This window comes from Macaca nemestrina, chromosome 18, assembly GCF_043159975.1.
Source record: "Macaca nemestrina isolate mMacNem1 chromosome 18, mMacNem.hap1, whole genome shotgun sequence".
Taxonomy (NCBI): domain Eukaryota; kingdom Metazoa; phylum Chordata; class Mammalia; order Primates; family Cercopithecidae; genus Macaca; species Macaca nemestrina.
Genome location: NC_092142.1, coordinates 83,769,030 through 83,792,109, shown reverse-complemented (window position 1 = coordinate 83,792,109; position 23,080 = coordinate 83,769,030). Strand labels below are relative to the sequence as shown.

Sequence of the window (23,080 nt, the reverse complement as noted above, 5' to 3'; positions counted from 1 at the left end):
GGCCACTTAACCAGCTCAACTGTTACTTCTGTACTGGAGTTTTCCTGTCCGATAATGTCACGCTCAACATGTAGAACTATCCGACTATCCAAAAGAACAATCTTTTCCTTATTCAAGGACGTGGTATATTGTCATTTCTCCAACTATCACCACGACCCATGTTGTAAAACATTTTAATTAACCAAACAGATTGCACTTACTAAACCTCAGTTAGCTTATCTTCCAGTTTTCAACCTGAAAGACAACTACAAACTGCTCACCAGAACCTGCAGTCAGACCAGCAGGATACCAATCTGTAGACTCCAGCTAAAGCAAAGAAACTGCTACTTTCATTTGCCAGAGCGGCCCTGATCAAAGACAAATTCAGGAGCATCTCTGCTGGGGACCGTGAATACCTTCACTTATGGCCCGCCCCTCCCGTGCCCCAACAGATGTCTTTGGACCAGAGTTGGAAACCTGTGGTCTCCAAGCTCCCCAAGCAAAAAGGGCAATAGATGTATCTGGGTGACAACAATTTCAAGGAGAATAACTAGAGCGCCCTTGCAGGTCTCTTTGTGGTTTTGGATTAAAATCCAAGTTTCAGGGCCAGGTGTGGTGGCTCATACCTGTAATCCCAGCACTTTGGGAAGCCGAGGCGGGTGGATTGCATGAGGTCAGGAGTTCGAGACCAGCCTGGCCAAGATGGTGAAACCCTGTCTCTACTGAAAATACAGAATTTAGCTGGGCATGGTGGCAGGTGCCTGTATTCCCAGCTACTTGGGGGGCTGAGGCAGGAGAAGTGCTTGAACCTGGGAGGTAGAGAGGTGGAGGCTGCCGTGAGTGGAGATCGTGCCACTGCACTCCAGCCTGGGTGACAGAGTGAAACTCCGTCTCAAAAAAAAAAAAAAAAAAAAAAAAAAAAATCCAAGTTTCAGCAAGTGTTCCTCAATCCCAAAGTCTTATTTCCACTTCTTAAAATACATGAGCTTTCTTTGCTAAAGGACAGAGCAAGTGTTTTGTGTCCACACAACACCAAACAGCCAAACGAGGGGCAAATGACTGACTCCCTGACGCCTTCCCAGGCTGGGGTATAGCTGCTTCACTGGCCGGTTTCACTACCCTACAACCACCACCCCAGGCTGGTCCTGTCCCACAAGCGGAAGGGACGGGTTTAAGTCGGAAGGTGGGAAGCCATTCTGAGCCCCAATTCTAATCTTGGATGTGCTCATGGGTCACCCTGCACTGTTCCCCAGCAGCTTGCTCGCAGCTGTCATTTCCCCACCACCTGCCTCATCCACCAGCTGCAAACTTCCAGAGGCCGGGGGCCAGCCTGCCTCATACCTGGCACCCAGCACTCAGCAGTTGCTCAACAAAATTCACCAAATGCATGAATTATCAAAACCCCCAGAGAATCCTGTCACCTAAAGAAAAGAGCGTATGTCCAGCAACAGAGCTTAAAGACTTTCAAAAAGGGAACTCTGAGAACACCTCTGGCAGCAAAAGCTATCTGTGGAAGCTTCAGGAAGACACCGGGTTTGCAGAGGCTGCCTGGGCGCGTGTCTGTTCTTCCTGTCAATGAGGCTATTCAGGCTTGCCCTCACTGAGAGCGGGAGCTGGCTCGAGAATAAGCCGGGTTTTCTTCCACTGGCCTTTAGGATGTTGAGACCTCATAATCGCAGCTTTATTTAGCTGAGGAGAGTTTGGTAAAGCGGTCTAAAGCATTTGAGGACTCTCTATTTAAGAAAATGGGCAGACAGACAGTCCTGGCTCTCACACCCACATGTGAAAAGTAGAAGGCTTTACCCGCAGGATGGGCTGGATCCGAGTACCTCCTAATGAAGACACCTTGTATGGCCCAGCACGGGCCCGGGGAAATTCCGTGCAGAGGTCACGGCAAGGTTATTCTGTGCCCCATTCTGCTCCGGGCTGGGGTCTCAGGGCATTATCTATATCACTCTGCAGATTCCCTCCTGGTTCTAAACCTGGTGACCACACTCAGAGCTAACGTTCACCGAGCACTGGCCAGATGCTGGCTGGGCCCTCCCCGGCATTTTCTTTCTTTCTCTCCTTCTCTCTCTCTCTCTCTCTCTCTCTCTCTTTTTGAGACAGAGTTTTGCTCTTTTTGCCCAGGCTGGAGTGCAATGGCGCAATCTCGGCTCACCGCAACCTCCACCTCCCGGGTTCAAGCGATTATACTACCTCAGCCTGGGATTACAGGCATGTGCCACCACACCTGGCTAATTTTGTATTTTTAGTAGTGACGGGGTTTCTCCATGTTGGTCAGGCTGGTCTTGAACTCCCGACCTCAGGTGATCCACCCGCCTCAGCCTCCCAAAGTGCTGGAATTACAGGCATGAGCCACCACGCCCAGCCATCCCTGGCATTTTCTCCTGTCAGCCTCCCATTTGCTTTCGGAGGCATGATTGGCCACATTTCACAGATGAGGAAGAAGGCTCAGAGAGGGCAAGGGCCCTGCCCAGGCTCACACAGCTGGGAAGTAGCTGGGCTGGGAGTCAAACCACCTTTCCCCGAAGCCTGCGCCTTCTATCACCACACAGGCGGGGGTGAGAGGGGAGAATACCTCTTTTTTATATCCTTATCCCTGCTCCATCTCCGTTAGAGGTCAAGGCCTTACCAGGCCTCCTGGATATGCTCTTGGTAAGTAGCTTCTACAGAGAAGCTGCTTCAGAGGAGAGTTGCTGCATGATTAGCTAGGGAAATTGGGTACCTGCCGAGGAAAGTTGGATACTTTCCACCAAAAATTTAAAAATTAGTACATGGGGCTATGTTGGTGGACGTAAACTGGCATCTAAGGTCTCTGTGCACATTTGTTCTTTGAAAATGCCCCTCTGTGGCTATTGGCATATTTATTCAAACAACACACAAGACACCCCTGCCACGTGCCCCTGGAGGCCCTGGAGTGAGCTGGCAGCTGAGGATCAAGGTTCCCAAGGAGTCTGGGGGAGTGATGAACATGGGGCAGGTGCACTGTCTGTCTGTGAAGTCCAGGAAGGCTCCCTGGAGGTGGGGGTTACACCAGGACTGCCACAGGTGATACATGATCCAGACCCAGATGGTCTGTCTTAGTGTTCAGATCGCTCCTTCTTCCAGCCCCATCCCCACTTAGGACATCTCCTCTCCCCAGTGGGCAGTCAGCCATGAACAGCTGGCTGGGACAACAGAGGACCTGGGTCCTGAGGGTCTGGGACCCCTGATCTAGCCCACCTGTTCTTCACTCCAGAGCCCACCAGCCTGATCTCACGTCTACCCCACCCTCCCCTGCCAGCAGAGCCCACCCAACTCTCTGCAAGTCCCCTCGGTCATGACAAGGCTGCCAATGGAGACACACACACACACACACACACACACACACACACACACACACACAAAGCCTGAGCCACAAGAGCATGGTCAGCCCCATGGCCCAGCCATGCCCCGTCGGGGACATAACTTCTGGGAGCCTGAGGAAATATCCCAAAACATGACAAACGTTTTAGGCACCAGAAACCTGTGTTACTTATAGTAGCAGAAGTGGAAACATCCTAAATGGGAACCAGTGAAGAAATGGTGGGCGGGCGTGATGGCGCACGCCTGTAATCCCAGCACTTTGGGAGGCCAAGGAGGGAGGATTGCTTGGGAGTTTGAGACCAGCCTGGGCAATATAGTGAGATCCCATCTCTAAAAAAAACTTAAAAAATTAGCCATGGTGGCATCTGCCTGTAGTCCCAGCTACTTGGGAGGCTGAGACGGGAGGATCCTTTGAGCCCGGGAGGTTGTGGCTACAGTGAGCCAAGATTGCACCACTGCACTCCAGCCTGGGCAACAAAGGGAGGCCATGTCTCAAAAAAAAGGTGAACTAGGTAGAAAATCACATCGCCTCCAACAGCTCCAGTCCTGAGAGCTGAGGGAATGGGGGCAAGAAACCTCTAGCACAGTCAGGGAGCACGAGCAAGACACACACATGAAGGGGAGGCCAGTGGGGGCAAGGACACAGGAGTAAAGGGCCAAACAGCCCGGGAGGACTGATCCTGCCCAGCCGTCCATGTTGCAGGTGCTTCCCACTAGTGAGCTCATTTGGAAAATCACGTTGTTTGCTTTTACATTCTTATTCAAATGTCTGTTTTATATTTTTAGAGTTGGGGTCTGGCTGTGTTGCCCAGGCTGGAGTGCAGTGGCGCCATCATGGCTCACTGCAGCCTCAAACTCCTGGGCTCAAGTGATCTTCCCACCTAAGCCTCCCAGGCCACAGCCAGGACCAGAGAGCGCATGACCACACCTGGCTGATTTTCTATTTTATTTTTTGTAGAGATGGGTTCTTGCTATGTTGTCCAGGCTGATCTGGAACTCCTGGGCTGTGATGGTTAATACTGAGTGTCAGCTTGACTGGATTGAAGGATGCAAAGTATTGATCCTGGGTGTGTCTATGCAGGTGCTGCCAAAGGAGACGAACACTTGAGTCAGTGGTCTGGGAAAGGCAGGCCCACCTTTAATCTTGGTGGGCACCATCTAATCAGCCACCATAGCGGCTAGGATATAAAGCAGGAAGAAAAATGTGAGAAGGCTAGACTGCCTTAGCCTCTCAGCCTACATCTTTCTCCCATGCTGGATGCTTCCTGTCCTCGAACGTCAGACTTCAAGTTCTTTAGCTTTAGGACTCGGACTGGCTTCCTTGCTCCTCGACTTGCAGACAGCCTATTGTGGGACCTTGTGATTATGTGAGTTTAACACTCCTGAATACACTCCCCTATATATATATCCTATTAGTTTTGTTCCTCTAGAGAACCCTGATGAATACAGATTTTGGTACCAGGAGTGGTTCTAGAGGAACGGAATATTAAGGATGGAGTTCTTTAATTGGTTTTAAGGTTTCTAGAGTTGGCTGCTTAATATGACTGTACCCCAAAATGCTAAGGACTCTACTTCTAATAGTATGGAGAACACTGGGAGTCCTTGGCATGAGCTATTTGGAGAGTTATGCAAAATAAGTGCATTTGACACTCCTGATTCAGCGCTTGTGAGAGGGAAGGAGTTCAGTGACTCTAGACATAATACCTTTGACTATATATGGAGAACCAAGGAAAATAATGAAGCTGGTTGGTTGCTTCTACGTTCACTGGACAAAGTGACGAAAGAAAATGATGAACTCAGGGATTCTAACTTCCAGCTTCAGAAGCAGATACTGAGCCTCAAATCTGCTAAGATTGCCCTGAGTGAGTCTTATCTCCTGTAGAGAAAGAGCTGAAATTGTGGAAAAACAGACACAAGCTCTTCTCATGCAAGTGGCTGACCTGCAATGAAGGTGCATGCACAGACACCTCGCTAGGTGTCTACTTATTAAACTGAGGCCATTGATTGGAAAAGAATGGGACCCTGAAACTTGGAATGGGGATGTGTGGGAGGACCCTGATGAAGCTGGGGACACTGAGCTTATAAATGCTGGTGACCTTTTTTTGCCAGAAGAAACAGGTTCCCCATCCCCAGCAGTGGCAACATCTCCTCCCTGACGCATGCTGCCACCAACCTTTCCACCTTTGTGTGAGGGGATAAACCCTGCGCTGCTTGAGGCAACAGTGCTGGCCTTCCCTGAGGCAGCTGCCAAGCAAGATAATATTGATTCTCCTCAGGAGCCAACCCCAACATCCCTGTTTGCTTCTAGACCTATAACTAGACTAAAGTCCTGGTGGGCCCCTAGAGGTGAGGTTCAGAGTGTGACACATGAGGAAGTATGCTACACTTGAAAAGAACTGCTTGAATTTTCTAATGTATATAAGCAGAAATCTGGAGAACAGTCATGGGAAGGGATATTAAGGGTGTAGGATAATGGTGGAAGGAACATAGAGTTGGATTAGGCTGAATTTATTGATTTGGGCCAACTAAATAGGAATTCTTCGTTTAATTTAATGGTGCAGCTCAGGAAGTTAAAAAAAGGTTCTTCACTGTTTTTATTTGCTTTATTTGCTTGGTTAGCTGAAATATGGATTACAAGGTGGCCCACTGTGAGTGAGCTGGAAATGCCTGATCTCCGTTGGTTTAATGTAGAGGAAGGGGTCCAAAGGCTTAGGGAGATCGGGATGGTAGAGTGGATTAGTCACTTTGGACCTACTCATCCCAGCCAGGAGAATCCCCAGAAGATACACCCTTGACTAATGCTTTGTGAAATAGATTTGTAAAGGCAGCACCTGCATCTTTGTAATTGCTTTTCTCTGTACATCAGATCTAACAGTAGGAACCGCAGTCACTCAACTACAAAATTTAAATGCAATGGGAATGATTGGATCCCAAGGTGGCAGGGGCCAAGTGGCAGCACTCAACCACCAAAAGCAAGGTGGGCATAGCTACCATCATGGACAGCAGAGGCAAAGCAGCAATCAGAATAGTCTGACTCGTGTAGAGTCCTGGCATTGACTAATTAATTGTGCTGCTCCTAGAAGTGAAAATGATAGGAAGCCTACTGCATTCCCACTTAATTTACATAAGCAGAAAACTTCCAGATCGAGTGGACAAAAGAGTAATTTGAATTATAAAAACAGAGAATCACGGCCCCTCCATACATTTCCAGACTTGAGCCAGTTTACAGACCCAGAACCCCTTGAATGAAGGGGAGGCCAGGTCCCCTTGAGGAAGGACCCCACTATGTTACCAACAATTTATGCTGTTAATCTTTCTCCCATCCTTCCCCAAGGAGACCTCTGGCCTTGTACCGGGGAAACTGCACTGGGGAAAGGGAAATGATCAGACATTTTGGGGACTGCTGGACACTGGCTCTGAGCTGGTATTGACTCCAGGGGACCCAAAACATCATTGTGGTCCTCCAGTTAAAGTAGGTGCTCATGGAGGTCAGGTAATGAATGGAATTTTAGCTCAGGTCTGGCTTACATGGGTCCAGTGGGTCCCTGGACTCATCCTGTGGTCATTTCCCCAGTGTCAGAATGCATAATTGGCTTAGACATACTTAGCAGCTGGCAGAACCCCCACTTTGGCTCCCTGACAGTTAGGGGAGGGCTATTATGGTGGGAAAGGCCAAACGGAAGCCATTAGAGTTGCCTCTACTTAGAAAAATAGTAAATCGAAAACAATATCACATCCCTGGAGGGACTGCAGAGATTAGTGCCACTATCAAGGACTTGAAACACACAGGGGTGGTGACTCCCACCACATCCTGGTTCAGTTCTCCCCTGTGGCCTGTGCAGAAGACAGATGCATCTTGGAGAATAACAGTGGATTATTGTAAGCTTAACCAAGTGGTGACTCCAACTGCAGCTGCTGTACCAGATGTGGTTTCATTGCTTGAGTAAACTACCACATCTCCTGGTACCTGGTAGGCAGCCGTTGACTCGGTAAATGCCTTTTTCTCCATTCCTGCCCATAAGGCCCACCAGAAGCAATTTGCCTTCAGCTGAAGGGTCAACAATATATCTTTACTGTCCTACCTCAGGGGTATATAAACTCTCCAGCTTTGTGTCATAATCTGATTCAGGGAGAATGTGATTGCTTTCACTTCTGCAAGATATCACACTGGTCCATTGCATTGATGACATTTTGCTGATTGGATCCAGTGAGCAAGAAGTAGCAAACACGCTGGACTTATTGGTGAGACATTTGCATACCAGAGGATGGGAAATAAATTCGACTAAAATTCAGGAAACTTCTACCTCGGTAAAATTTATAGGGGTCTAGTGCTGTTAAGGTATTCCTTCTAAGGTGAAGGATAAGTTGTTGCATTTGGTCCCTCCTACAATCAAGAAAGAGGCACAATGCCTAGTGGGCCAATTAGGATTTTGGAGTCAACACATTCCTCATCTGGGTGTGTTACTCTGGCTCATTTATCAAGTGACCCAAAAGGCTGCCAGTTTTGAGTGGGTCCAGAACAGGAGAAGGCTCTGCAACAGGCTGCTGTGCAAGCTGCTCTGCCACTTGGGCCATATGACCCAGCAGCTCCAGTGGTGCTTGAGGTGTCAGTGGCAGACAGGGATGCTGTTTGGAGCCTCTGAGAGGCCCCCATAGGTGAATCACAGACGAGGCCTCTAGGATTTTGGAGCAAGGCCCTGCCATCTTCTGCAAATAACTACTTTCCTTTTGAGAGACAGCTCTTGGCCTGTTACTAGGCTTTGGTGGAAACTGAACGTTTGACTATGGATCATCAAGTCACCATGTGACCTGAACTGCCTATCACGAACTGGATGCTTTCTGACCCATCGAGCCATAACATGGGTCATGCACAGCAGCATTCCATCATCAAATGGAAGTGGTATAAGTGATTGGGCTCAAGCAAGTCCTGAAAGCACAAGTAAGTTACATAAGGAAGTGGCTCAACTGCCCCTGGTCTCCACTCCCGCCACCCTGCCTTCTCTCCGCCAGCCTGCACCCATGGCCTCATGGGGAGTTCCCTAACATCAGTTGACAGACGAAGAGAAGACTAGGGCCTGGTTCACAGATGGTTCTGCACGATATGCAAGCACCACCCAAGAGTGGACAGCTGCAGCCCTACAGCCCCTTTCTAGGACATGCTTGAGGGACAGTGGTGAGGGGAAATCTTCCCAGTGGGCAGGACTTTGAGCAGTGCACCTGGTTGTACACTTTGCATGGAAGGAGAAATGGTCAGATGTGCAATTTTATACTGATTCATGGGCTGTAGCCAATGGTTTGGCAGGATGGTTGGGGACTTGGAAGAAGCATGATTGGGAAATTGGTGACAAAGCCATTTGGGAAAGAGGGATGAAGATGGACTTCTCTGAGTGGTCAGAAACTGTGAAGATGTTCGCATCCCATGTGAATGCTTACCAAAAGGTGACCTCAGCAGAGCAGGATTTATGAATTAAGTGGAGAGGATGGCTCATTCTGTGGACACCACTCAGTCTCTTTCCTTAGTCACCTCTGTCATCGCCCATTGGGCCCATGAACAAAGTGGCCATGGAGGCAGGGGGTGGAGGTTATGCATAGGCTCAGCAACATGGACTTTCACTCACCAAGGCTGACCTGGCTACGGCCACTGCTGAGTGCCCAATTTGCCAGCAGCAAAGACCAACACTGAGCCTTCGATATGGCACCATTCCTTGGGGGTGATCAGTTAGCTACCTGGTGGCAGGTTGATTATATTGAACCTCTTCCATCATGGAAAGGGCAGAGGTTTGTCCTCACTGGAACAGATGCTTACTCTGGATACAGGTTTGCCTATTTTGCGTGGAATGCTTCTGCCAAGACTACCATCCATGGACTCACAGAATGCCTTATCCACCATCCTGGAATTCCACACAACATTGCCTCTGACCAAGGCACTCAATTTATGGCTGAAAAAGTGTGGCAGTGGGCTCATGCTCATGGAATTCACTGGTCTTACCATGTTCCCCATCATCCTAAAGCAGCTGGATTGATAGAACGGTGGAATGGCCTTTTGAAGTCACAATTACAATGCCAACTAGGTGACAATACTTGGCAGGGCTGGGGCGAAGTTCTCCAGAAGGCCATGTATGCCCTCAATCAGCATCCAATATATGGTATTGTTTCTCCCATAGCCAAGATTCATGAGTTCAGGAATGAAGGGGTGGAAGTGGAAGTGGCATCACTCGCCCTCACCCCTAGAGACCCACTAGCAAAATGTTTGCTTCCTGTTGCTGAGACATTACCTTCTCCTGGCTTAGAGGTCTTAGTTCCAGAGGGAGGAACGCTGCCACCAGGAGACACAACAATGATTCCATTGCACTGGAAGTTAAGATTGCCACCTGGACACTTTGGGCTCCTACCCTTAAGTCAACAGGCTAAGAAGGGAGTTACAGTGTTGGCTGGAGTGATTGACGTGGACTATCAAGATGAAATCAGTCTACTGCTCCACCATGGAGGTAAGGAAGAGCATGTGTGGAATACAGGAGATCCCTTGGGGCATCTCTTAGTATTACCATGTCCTGTGATTAAGGTCAATGGGAAACTACAACAGCCCAATCCAGGCAGGACTACGAATGGCCCAGTCCCTTTAGGAATGAAGGTTTGGGTCACTCCACTAGGAAAAAAAAACAAGACCTGCTGAGGTGCTTGCTGAAGGCAAAGGGAATACAGAATGGGCAGCAGAAGAAGGTGGTCATCAATACCAGCTATGACCACGTGACCAGTTGCAGATACGAGGACTGTAATTGTTATGAGTATTTCCTCCTTTTGTTAAAAACATGTTTGTGCATGTATACACTTGTACTAAGAAAATATCTTCATGTTATTTCCTTTTTCCTTTATCATGGGACGTAAGATTTATTAACTTCATATCAGCATTTAAGTATTGTTAACTTTATGTCATAGCATTTGGGTTGGGGACTGGTGGTGAGTTTCCAGTTTTACGAAGGATAGTTGTATTATGTTAGGTGTAATTAGGATCTTATTACTGTCTCTATTTGAAGATTATAAATGATCTCAGGAGATGTGTGTGGGTTCAAGTTGACAAGGGGTGGGCTTGTGATGGTTAATACTGAGTGCCAACTTGATTGGATTGAAGGATGCAAAGTATTGATCCTGGGTGTATCTGTGGGGGTACTGCCAAAGGAGGTGAACATTTGAGTCAGTGGGCTGGGAAAAGCAGACCCACCCTCGATCTGGGTGGGCACCATCTAATCAGCTGCCAGCGCAGCTAGGATATAAAGCTGGCAGAAAACGGTGAAAAGACTAGACTGATTTAGATGGAGGCTGGGAGCAGCTTCCATCTTTCTCTCGTGCCGGATGCTTCCTGCCCTCAAACATTGGGCTTGAGGTTGTTCCACTTCCAGACTCGCACTGGCTTTCTTGTTCCTCAGCTTGCAGATGGCCTATTGTGGGATCTTGTGATCATGTGAGTTTAACACTCCTTAATAAATCATATATATATATTTATATATATCCTATTAGTTCTGTCCCTCTAGAGAACCCTAATACATGGCCTCATATGGTCCTCCTGCCTCAGCCTCCCAAAGTGCTAGGGTTACAGGTGTGAGCCACCGTGCCCGGCCCCGGGCCTATTTCATATGAAACTGTGAACGCTAATGAGGGTGAGCAGTATGTCTGCATTTAATGCTGTGTCCAGCATCCGCAGAGCCTGGATGCCCATGGGAAGTCACATCTTGGGGCAGTGCGGCTCTCCACGGGCCTGGAAGCTGAACCCAGACCCTGGAGATGAGGCTCAGCTCATCACAGAGGCGGGAGGAACGTGCTGAGAGCGTCTTCAATAGGGCCGGGAGGGGTGACTCTGACGTCTTTAATTCCCCCATTTTATGTAACGCTGTCACATGACTCACACTGAGGAAAATTCATTGCAAAAGTGTTGGGAGTGAATTTCCTACCTCGGTAACACAAGTTGTTCCTGCAGCCGCCTCCATAGCTGGGCGGGCACTCAGAGCAGGGCCGGCCATTCTTGTAGGGGGCTTCTCCGATCCAGTTCCCCCTGAGGACAGACCAAAAACAACCGTCAGAGGGAACTACCACGTGAGGCCTTGGGACTGATCCTCTTCCAAGGCCCACCTGAGTCCCTGAACACCATCACTGACAGGTCGGGGGATAGGAGTGTGCTGTGGGAAGCGGGAAATGTGACTGTCCCAGACCCTCCCATGCACACAGAGTCTAGAGAGCTCCAGAATCCCAGCGATCCTGCAGAAGGGAGGTGCAAGATGCTCTTCCACCCAGTACCTTTGCCCTGGCTGGCTGTCGGCCCCGTGGCCCCCCTTCCACCTACACGGCTCCGAACACTGTCAGGGCCCCTGGATCCTAACACCTTAGCACTGAAAAGCTGTCAGGACTCCCTTTTAAGCCGTTTCTCAAATGTGTAAAGCCAGCCTGTTCTGGAGATGGCTTGTGTTTCCCAGTTTTTACCACATGCCATCCCCGGTCTATGCCTTCACTGTGCTCCTCACCCCATCTCCCCAACACCCTAGGAGGGAAGAGCTGGAATTCAATACTTTTGCAGAAGAGGAAACTGAGGCACAGTGAGGTTAAGTGACTTGCCCCAGGTCACAGAGCAAGCAAGTGGCGGGGCTGGGATTTGAACCCAGGCCGTCAGGCTCAGAGCCTTAGTTAGGCACACTCTATTCTAGGGGCTGGGTCAAAGGTCCCTCTTGGGTCACAGTTGCCCTCTGCCTCCCTCTGGAGTTCCCAGGGGCAGGAAAACTGGAGGCTGCACCAAAGGCTTTCTCCAGGGGCCAGGTACCGGTGGTGAGAGGAATCCCAAGGCCCTTCCTGCAGCTCCTGGGCTGTGGAGAGCAGGCTTCCCTAACTGGGCCCCAGGCTGCCAGCGTGTGCCCTCAGCCAGCCTCCTCCAGCCCCAGCCTTGGTCTCCCTTTCTGTAAAATGGGGTCATAGCAGCAGGGCTGCTGCTCTGCTGTGAGACTGAGGGAGTGACCGTGGGGAAGCCCTCGGACTGGCGCCTGACTCATGGGGAAGGCTGTGCTCTCAGAGTTGGGGAAATCCACAAGCTTGTGTGGGGAATGCTCTGATGCTTTCCAGGGAAGAAGGGGAGGGGCCCTGCCAGTGCTGGCCGAAGACAACTGGCAGGAAGCACGCTCTGGGTCTGACAGGCATCTGTCCTTACCAGAGTGGTCTAGAACCTCCCGCGGCCCCAGAAGCACCCTGGCCTCCCCGAGGGGACTGTGGGCAGGGGAGGGGCAGTGGGCCGTGCAGTGCAGGAAGGACAGGGCTGGGCACCGTCTGGGGTTATGACCCGCACACAGCCTCTCCCACCCCCTCACATTCTAGAGGCAGAATGACCGTGTCTGTGCCATGCCACAAGACATCCCCACTCAGATACCCTCTGCTCAGATCCTCGGGGGACTTTGGGATGACTCCCCCAAAAGGAACAGCACCAAGGGACCGAGAGGGCCCAGAGCCCATCTTGTCTCTGGGTGAAGCCCAGTAGGTTTCTCAGATGACTGTGGTCCTGTCATGGGTACGTCCCATTGCCCCTGCCATTTTCCCTTGTGTCTGGGGTTCTCTATTTCCTCAGACAAACCACACCACCGACGCTCCCAGCTCAACCCTAATACTCAGGGTTGGCATTGATGGAAGGCCGGCTGGGCATCAGGTCCTGCAGATGAACAATCTCCTTAATTTTTGAGACAGGGTCTTGCTCTGTCACCCAGGCTGGAGGGCAGTGGTATGACCACAGCTCACTGCAGCCTCAACCTCCTGGGCTCAAGCAATCCTCCCACCTCAGTCTCACAAGTAACTGGGAATACAGGCATGCACTACCACACCCAGCTAACTTTTTGTATTTTTTGTAGAGATGAGGTTTTACCAGTTGCCAAAACTGGTCTTGAACTCTTGGACTCAAGCGATTCTCCTGCCTTGGCCAAAGGAGCCTGGGATTACAGGCATGAGCCACCACACTGGCCAGTCTCCTTAAGTTTTGAATAGCACCGTGAAGTACCTTCCCTCACGTGCAAGTCCCTCTATGTACACACCCACCTCATCCCCTGTCGGGCTGGGAATCCCCATCAAGGGATCTGACCTCCCACCACACCCAAACCCACCCTCCCAGCCACCCTTCCCACCCTGGTGCCTGGGACAGTGTCCTGCATAGCCCAGGGGCTCAAGCCCTCTCTCTAAGAAAGAGGCCATGGACAGCACGCAGTAATACGCAGCGGACAAAAGGAAAGAACCAGTGAAGACACAACACCATGGGGAGACCTCACCAATGTGATGTTGAGCAAAATACCATTTGGGGGCACCATTTGGGAGTGTGCTGTGTAGCCCCCCTCATGTGAGGTCCCAAACCAGACACCACAGACTGATGGGAAAGATGCTAGAATGGTGGTCACTTTGCGGGGCACGAGAGAGCCTCTGCGGCACGGGAGACACCGTCCATCTCCATCTGGATGGTAGCTACACGAGTAGAGGGCTATTGCCATGGACTTTCAGTATGTGTCTCCGCAAATCCCAGTGTTGAAGCCCTCACCCCCAGTGTGACTGTACGTGGAGATAGGGCCTTGACGAAACTAATTAAGGTTAAATAAGGTCAACAGGTGAAGTCCTGATCCAATAGGATTGGTGTCCTCATCTCTCACCACCATGTAAGAAGGCGGCCGTTGGTGAGCCAGGAAGAGAGCCCCCGCTGGAGCCCGATGCTGCCACACCTTGATCTGCCACACCTTGATCCAGGGGACTTCCAGCCTCCAGAACGGTGAGAGATAAAAGTCTGATGTGTAAGCTGCCCAGGCTGTGGCATCTGTTGTTGCAGCCCCAACAGACTAATACATGTGAAACTGTGTCACGCTGTATACTGAAGATGAGTAATAACCATACATGGGTTATTCCTTTTTTTAAGGAAGCAGGGGGTGGCTACAGAAGGAAAAAATTTCATTTCTGATAGGACCTTCTAGTGTCTATTTTTATATTGAATCAAGTCAAATGATTCCTCATTCCCCAACTGCCACTGGGCCAGGAATTCCACCACCTTGGACCGGTCTGCTGCCCTTGCATGGGGCCTGCGTCCCTCCCAGGCAATGACACACCCGCTGCGCTTATCCATGTGGGCTGCTGAGCCACGCCACCGCAGGCATGCCAGATGGTTTTGGGAGAGCTTCTATTTTTCCTCCCAACCTCAGCGATTCCCCCTTCATCCCACCTTTTCATAACCACTCCTGACCCAAGACAAATACATGAGGTCATTGCCGTTTCATTCAGTCACTGAGCAAACATGCCCCGGGGCCCACGCTACACAGGGCACGGGGCGAGCACAGCAGTGGCCAGCGGCCAGCATGCAAACCTCAGGCCGTGAACTGGGGGAGCGGCTCTCCAAGAATCAGCACATATTTGTCCCATGAGCAAATGAGTCAAGGGCTGGACACCACACGGACAATCTGAGCATGCTATAGGCGGAGGAGGCACCATGATCAGGAGGCCGCATGAGGACCCTCTTCAGAGGGAAACAGAGAAGCTGGGCTTTGTATGAACATGTGTTTTCTAGGGTGCTGTCTACTGCACATTTTCAGAGAAAAATAATCATACTGCCAGGGCAGACCATGCTGGCTGCCCAGCCAGCAGCTATTCCCGCTTCTGACTTTGTTCAGTTGGTCTCAGAGGACGTCTTGCAAAGCCAGTTGGGGCAATCTTATTCCCCCTCATCTATGATTGGTCTAATTCTGGCCAAGAACAGAAGGAGAGAGTGTGCCAGTGTGCGAAAGACCTAAGGAGAGAGCCCTTTGGCCCTTTGACCATCTTTCCTTCTGCTTGGGGAGATGTGATGTGGGTGCTCTGCAGCCATCTCGGGACCCTGAGGAGAGAATGGTATGGCAGGAAGACGGAAAGGACCCGGGTCCTTGTTGACATTGCTGAGCTTTTAAGCTAACCCAGATGCACCAAACTCTAGATTCCCTGTTATGTGAGATAATGAAGACTTCGCTGCTCAAGCCAGTTTTCACTGGGTGCTCCACGGCAAGCAAACACATCCCAACCCCTACCCCATACAATCGCATCAACTCGTCTTACTTTGGAGAATAATTGCAGACAAAGTAGACGGCGTTCTCCCAGACTTCTCCCCAGACGGTCATCCTCCGGCAGGTGTTCACAGCACAGCCGACCTTGTTGGTGGTGGCCCAAACTATCTGAAAAGATGACATCTGTGTGTCACAGCTCGAGGGACAAGGCACAAAAGGGTGATACACTCTGGTCTGGATGTATAAGGTGTTGGCACTAAAGGGTGAAGGGCTGGGGAAGCAGATATTAGTCCCCAACCCATTGAAGATACATGCATTTCATTAAAAAGCAAGCAAGTGGGCTGGGCGCAGCGGCTCATGCCTGTCATCTCAGCACTTTGGGAGGCTGAGGCGGGCAGATCACGAGGTCAGGAGTTCGAGACCAGACTGACCAACATGGTGAAACCCTGTCTCTACTAAAAATACAAAAATTAGCCAGGCGTGGTAGCGTGAGCTTGTAGTCCCAGCTACTCAGGAGGCTGAGGCAGGAGAATTGCTTGAACCTCGGGGGGCAGAGACTGCAGTGAGCCAAGATCATGCCACTGCACTCCAGCCTGGGTGACAGAGGGAGACTCCATTTCAAAAGAAAAAGCAAGCAAACAAACTCCCACACAATGAAAATGCCCCGCAATGTCAAATTGCCATAGATTTCTCGGTTGGGTGCAGTAGCTCACACCTCTAATCCCAACACACTGGGAAGCTGAGCGGGGAGGATCGCATGAGCCTGGGAATTTGAGACCAGCCTGGACAACATAACCAGACCCATCTCTAAAAAAAAAACAAAAACAAAAACAAAAATTAGCCAGGCCTGGTAGTGTACACCTGTAGTCCCGTACTCAGGAGGCTGAGGTGGGAGGATTGCTTGAGCCCAGGAGTTTGGGGGCTGCACTGAGCTAAGATCATGCCACTGCACTCCAGCCCAGGTAGCAGGGAGACACTGTCTCAAATTTAAAAAAAAAGAGTTTGTAGTGCTCACTCAGTTTCTGGCCTTGCTGGTAACAAACAGCGTATTCTACCAGCTGTACTTTGCATAGAACTGAATTTTTAAAAAGTAAGGCAATAACAGCACAGAGGTTTAACAGATTTGGCACCAATCCCCCAGGGGCAGGGGGTGAATGACTGGGATTGGGGTGCAGGGCTGAGGGGGTGGCGAGTCCCCGAGTTACCTGTGTGTAGTGCGTGCACATGGCCCCTGAGCACCTCTCCGGACACCAGGGATTGCACTCGCTCGGGTAGGGGTAGGTGTAGTCCTTCACCTCGTCATACCAGGACTGCACGTGGAACCCGGGAGAGCGATACCTACAGGGCAGAAGCGGCTCACTCAGTCCCGGCCCCTCACCCCACCCGCCAGCGGAAACGGCAGCAGCCAGGGGCAGGTGGGGGGGAGGGAGGCCGAGGAGGGGGATAGCCCCCAATTCCAGGAGCACCTGGCACAGGTGATTAAAACCATTATCATTGAGGAGCTTACCTGGGGCCTCTAGTAGGCTCTTCGGGTGGCTCACGTGCAGCAAAATCTTAACCTGGCTCTCAATGAGTCTTTTTTTATGTCAATTAGGTGTTTATTTTCAGGCATGTTGGAGAAAAAATAGCCAGCCCGTGAAGCCCGTGTTTCACCGACATTATTGTCTAAGACAAAACCTGATGAAGACGTGAGTGCAGTTAAGGCCGAACATGGTAGTTCACGCCTGTAATCCCAGCACTCTGGGAGGCCGGGGCGGGTGGATCACCTGAGGTCAGGAGTTGGAGACCAGCCTGGCCGACATGGTGAAACCTCGTCTCTACTAAAGATACGAAAATTAGCCGGGCGTGGTGGTGCCCACCTGTAATCCACAGCCACCAGCTGCGCTGGTCCCTGGACATCCACCGTGGGGTCATCGCTTCATGCCCACCGCCCCCTTGCTTCAGACTCAGCTGCCAAGGTTGGCACCATTTTTTTTTAAGTAGGGAAAAAACCAAACTGGAGGCAAGTCCACAGTCACACTGTCACCAGCAAGTATAAACAAAGTGGTTTCGATGAAGAGAAAACGCTCACGGGGGAAATGACCATTTTTAAGGGCAATGTGGTCGGCGAGGCAGTTAGAGGTCTTGTAACAATTACTGTCTGGAAGCAGAACGCACGGCAGTGGTCAGCGGCATCTGCAGAGAGGCGTGCACGCAGTGAGGAGGCAGGAGCAGAGGGCTGCTGGCCACTCATCCGCTTCCCCGCAGGCTCAAGGTCACGCAGACTCAAGGCTGGCACTGGCACTGGCACAGCTGTGGGGAAAGGAACCCACGGCGGCCCTGGGGCGCTGTGCAGAGTCAGGGGCTGTTTTGCAAAGCAAGTTAGCAAAATTCCTTAAGAAGTGGGGAAGTCTCTGTGCCCTTTGGCCGAGCAATCCTCCTTCTCAGGAGTAATCCTAAAGAAATCATTCAAGCGAGACAAAGCGAAAAACAAACAAAAAAAATGTATCTGCAAGAGCCAACGGGTCAACTTTGGTCTGTCCAGAGAGGGACCACTGGGGCATTTGCAGGGTGACACTCATGACAACTGCGTCACTGAAAATTTCCCAATATTGTATGAAAAGGAAAAAAAAAAAAGATTTCAAAGTGATCCAGGCTATAGTCGCAAGGCTGTAAAACTATGTTGGCGCCCAGCCAAGTGCTACAAAGGAGCCCAGAAAAATGAAAAGAGCCGCACCAGGCTAGGAATTACAGGATCTGTAATTACAGGAATTACAGATCTCCCTGCTCTAGACACTTGCCTTTCATGTTATTGTAAGATTTTTTTTTTTTTTCCCAAGACGAAGTCTTGTACTATCTCCCAGGCACAATCCCGGCTCACTGCAGCCTCCGCCTCCGGTATTCAAGCGATTCTCTTGCCTCAGCCTCCCGAGTTGCTGGGATTACAGGTGCCCGCCACCATGCCCAGCTAATTTTTTTGTATTTTTAGTAGAAATGGGGTTTCACTATGTTGGCCAGGATAGTCTTGAACTCCTGACCTTGTATTCCGCCCACCTCGGCCTCCCAAAGGGCTGGGATTACAGGCGTGAGCCACCATGCCCAGCCTGTAAGACAGTTTTTATAAAAAGCTAACTTCACCAAAGAAAAAACCATGGTGTGGATTTGCCTCTGAAGTCACAGCTGTTGATCCACCATGACACCTGCCCAGGTTCGTCCTGATAACCCACGGATGCAGAGGAAGGTGTGGCTGCCTGGGGCCTGATGAAACCCAGCCTAGGAAATCCCTCTGTGGGAAGTGAAAGCAAACCCTCACCTACATTTTAAGAGGCTGTCTAAAGCCCAGTCCAACTTTTTAATAATTAGGGCAAAATGGAAGTCAATCTAGGTCCTGGATGGGTCTGAGGACGTGCACTCTGGCCTTGGGCATGGCATGGTCACAGGTTGGTCGTTAAGTCTTATGTGGTCATTAGTTGTTATCCTGGGCGTGGTCAAAAGACATTTTCCCACTTTCTCCAAAGAAACCAGCCCTCAGTCCCCAGGAGGGGACTTCTGGCCTCTTTGGGAGCACGGATACATGGTCCAGGTTACTCTGGGGAAGGCCAGTCAGCTGCATTTAACAGACAACTGTCAATGCCTCCTACTAGAGAGGTGACAAACCACGGCCAGACAGGGAAGGAGAGGGGACAGACCACGGCCAGACAGGGAAGCCCCGGGGGTCTGGAGAAGTTAGTGAGCTTCCTGACGGCCAGATGACGCGGGGAAGGCAATGGGCATGTTCCCAGCAGGGTGGAACCTGGCTCAGCCTTAAACAGTGAGCAGAACCAGATAGAAATGACCCACCGCGGGCAGGGCGCGGTGGCTCAAGCCTGTAATCCCAGCACTTTGAGAGGCCGAGACGGGCGGATCACGAGGTCAGGAGATCGAGACCATCCTGGCTAACACGGTGAAACCCTGTCTCTACTAAAAAATACAAAAAACTAGCCGGGCGAAGTGGCGGGCGCCTGTAGTCCCAGCTACTTGGGAGGCTGAGGCAGGAGAATGGCGTGAACCCGGGAGGCGGAGCTTGCAGTGAGCTGGGATCCGGCCACTGCACTCCAGCCTGGGCGACAGAGCATGACTCCGTCTCAAAAAAAAAAAAAAAAAAAAAAAAAAAGAAATGACCCACCGCGAACAGAGCCGTTCACCCCACAGGAACGGGGACTCAGGAACCCTGCACAGGAGATGGAATGGAAACCCCATCTACAGGCTGGGCGGGGTGGCTCATGCCTGTAATCGCCGCACTTGAGGAGGCTGAGGTGGGTGGATCACTTGAGACCAGGAGTTCGAGACCACCCTGGCCAACCTGGTGAAACCCTGTCTCTACCAAAAAATACAAAAATTAGCCAGGCATGGTGGCACATGCCTATAGTCCCAGCTACTTGGGAGGCTGAGGCTCGAGAATCACTTAAACCCACGAGGCGGAGGTTGCAGTGAGCCGAGATTGCGCCACTGCACTCCATCCTGAATGACAGAATAAGACCCTATCTCAAAAAAAAAAAAAAAAAAAAAGAGAAGAAAAAAAAAGAAAAAGAGAAAGAAAGAAAGCCCAAACTACAAACTTTAATCAATCATCAGTGTCTGGGGTCAGCCAACCAAGCTTGAATACATTTTGTCAGTTACTCAGGAGTGTTCCCGGGTGCCGAGCCTCAGTTACCCAGAATATGGATGGAACTGGTGGTCTCTCTCACTCTCTTTGCAGGCTAAACTTGATAATGGGCAAGTGCTGAGCCCGGCACACAGCAATGGGGGCCTGCAGCAGCTGGAGAGAAGCTTGTGGCTCTTACCTGCCCCAGTGGGCAGCCAGGTTCTGCCCGATGGACACCAGCAGACTGGTGGGCCCATGCTCCCAGATGCACTGACTGGCCCATGCCGCCGCAGACTTCTCCAGCTCGTCATCCCAGGTCTGCAGCAGGAGGAGAAACAGGCACCAGGAGGTGAGGGTGAGGGAGGGGCGTAAGAACCATAAATGCAGCAATGCCCCAGCCTGGGCTCCCGCAGAGCCTACAGCCAATGCTCTGCTGCTGTGTGGAAGAAAAGGGAAGGTCAGCAGCCATCTCTAGGGATGGTCTTGGCCTGGAACCTGTCCCGATGACCCCGGTTTCCTCTCCTTATGCATGTTCCAAGCACAGCAGGCCTCAGGCTTTACCCCAATCTTTTCATTGCATTCTAACAAGGGGCCTCTGAAGTAGACCCTTCTTATCTCCATTTCACAGGCAAGCAAATCAAGGCCTGAAGAAGCAATGCCATTTTCCCTGGGTCCCACAGTCAGCCAGTTGCAGAACCAGGATTTGAACCCGGGTCTTCAGGACGTTGGAGCCTGAGCTGTCTCCATGTATGCAGTTATGTGTGGGCCACAGCAGGTAATAATCAGATGCTATTCCTAGGCCAGGGGCTAGAAATAAGTTATTCGTGTGGCATTGGATCGGTGTTCTGAATGCTGGTCCTGGAATGGCGGTGTGAGCCTAGGCATGCAGTTATCCTGTCTGAGCCTCACTGTCCTCATCGGTAACGTGGGCATGTCCACAGCCCTCACTGTTGGCAGTAATGGGGAGGGTAAGCCCACGAGGTGCCCAGCCCAGGGCCTGGCTGCAGTCAGAGAGGCTTTATCCACATCAGCCACACTCAGGCCTGCAAGGAAAAGCAGCCGAGGGCCCCTGCAGGGGATTTTAGATTCTCACTGGCTACCCGCAGGGCAACACGGCAAGAAGGGCCCTGAGACGAATGGGTGCCGCATTTCAGTCGGAAGATAGAAAGTGCCGGAGATGGGCCCGGCTCAGTGGCTCACACCTGTAATCCCAGCACTTTGGGAGGCAGAGGCGGGCGGATCACTTGAGGTCAGGAGTTGGAGACCAGCCTGGCCAACATGGTGAAACCCCGTCTCTACTAAAAATACAAAAATTAACCGGGCGTGGACAAAGTGAGACTGTCTCAAAAAAAGAAAGAAAGAAAAGAAAAGAAAGTGCCAGAGGTGGATGGTGGGGATGGTTGCACCACAGTGTGAATGTACCTAGTGCCACAGAACTGCACACTTAAAAATGGTTAAAATGGTCACTTTTATAGTCTGTATATTTTACCGCAATGAAAAGAAATTGACAAGAGACGCCTTCAGCTTGCCCAGCCCTGCTCACCTCCCAGCGCGGCCCAGCCTGAATCAGCGGGGCCTGAGCAGCGGTCTGGGCAGAGACTCTGAAGACAGGCTCTGCAGCTTCGCCTGCCACAGCTGGCCCCAGGAACACACACGACTCCTGGGGAGAGAACCCCATGAGCAGAGCAAGCGTGTCCTTTCTCCTCTGTGGAGGAACAGACGCCAGGCAGCCCCCGCTCACAGCTGGCAGTTGACACTGCCCTTCCTCCCTGGTGTCCTCCCGACAGGTGCTCCAGCTCTAAGCAGGCAGAGGCTGGCCTCCCTGCCCTCTGCACACCCAGCCCCGGGCACACAGCAGATGCTCATGGAAGACAGTCCTGTCTTAGTCCTGGGACCCCCCAGCAGGGAATACCTGCCCAACACAACCACATGCCCCACTTCCCTCTCTCCCCGTGTCCCACCAAGACTCCTCGGTGGCCAAGGGGCAACAAACCTTAAGTCTTGGAGAGGTTAAGTAACCTGCCTGAGGTCACACAGCCAGGAAGCCTCTCGCAACCCCCTCTCGTCTGGCTACTAAGGGGGCTCTTCCTGCCTTGCATACTGTAACCAAGTGCCAGACCCATCCCACTAAAATAAGAAGTTACTAAAATATGCTAATACAATATGCTGACTGTGCAATATACTAAATGATAACAGCATAATTCACATTTACTTAGAACTGATCATGCCTTATCTCATCGCCTCCTCCAAACAACCCTACGAGAAAGTGTATCTTGTTCCCATCGTGTAGATGAGGAAACATAAACAGAAAGGCTAAGCAATCTGCCCGAAGTCACAAAGCTGGCCAGTAACAGAGCTGGCTGGAGGCAGGCAGGCTGGCTCCAGAGCCTGTCCACTCATAAAACCTCAGAACGGGCTGCTCGACTCTTTGAGATTTCAGAATCCACCTTTCAGTGCTAAGCCTATTTCAAAGGACTGTGGCTTGAAGCCACAGCAGGCAGGGTTGAACAGGAAGCCACGTTTCCAAGATGAATTCTCAAATCTGCGTTGCTTGTTTGGGTGTGAACCAGAGCCGAGGGGCAACGCAGTGCAGTGCTGAGGGCGCCGGGCTGAGTGGCAGGGGCCCTGCCTTCCCTCCCTTCCAGCCTCCCTGCTCTGAGGTGGCCTCAGTAGCATCCACAAAGGCTCAGCCTCCCCAGCAGGCTGGCCTTTTAGACCAAAGGACCCCGATCTCAGCTCCAATCCTGAAACAGCACCAAGTAAACAAATAGGAAAACATGAAAGGCCTGCTATGGGCTGCCCGGGCGGCCTGACTTTCCCTGTTGCAAAGAAGCTCCTCTCACCGGCGCTAAGCCTTGCATGAAACCGGGAGGACCACACGGTGCAGGGAGAAGAACATCCACAAGAACCCGGCCTGCTGCAGACCGGGATGTGGGAAGCATCTGGGATCCTGGAGCTCAGTCAAGCTCCAGTCCCACATGCCCCAACCTCTCCAGAGAGACGTGGGGCTTCCTTGGTCCCATGAGGACCAAGGCCAAGCCACCAGGGATGCGCGGATGGGACATTCGGTGGGTCTCAACGTTCCTGGGGCCCCTTTCCTTTCATTTCTCATAAAGCAACT

General features: G+C 51.3%; 1 protein-coding gene across 1 annotated transcript in view; it reads right to left on the bottom strand.

Annotated features, from left to right (window-relative positions):
• LOC105496811 (cysteine rich secretory protein LCCL domain containing 2) overlaps positions 1-23,080 on the bottom strand; it is a 90,194-nt gene that overhangs the window by 43,869 nt on the left and 23,245 nt on the right. The window contains exons 3-6 of the mRNA XM_071085031.1: positions 20,159-20,277; positions 16,562-16,694; positions 15,409-15,524; positions 11,274-11,374 (exon numbers count right to left, since the gene is read on the bottom strand). Coding sequence (XP_070941132.1) covers positions 11,274-11,374; positions 15,409-15,524; positions 16,562-16,694; positions 20,159-20,277 — 469 coding nt within the window. The remainder of the gene's footprint in view (positions 1-11,273; positions 11,375-15,408; positions 15,525-16,561; positions 16,695-20,158; positions 20,278-23,080) is intronic.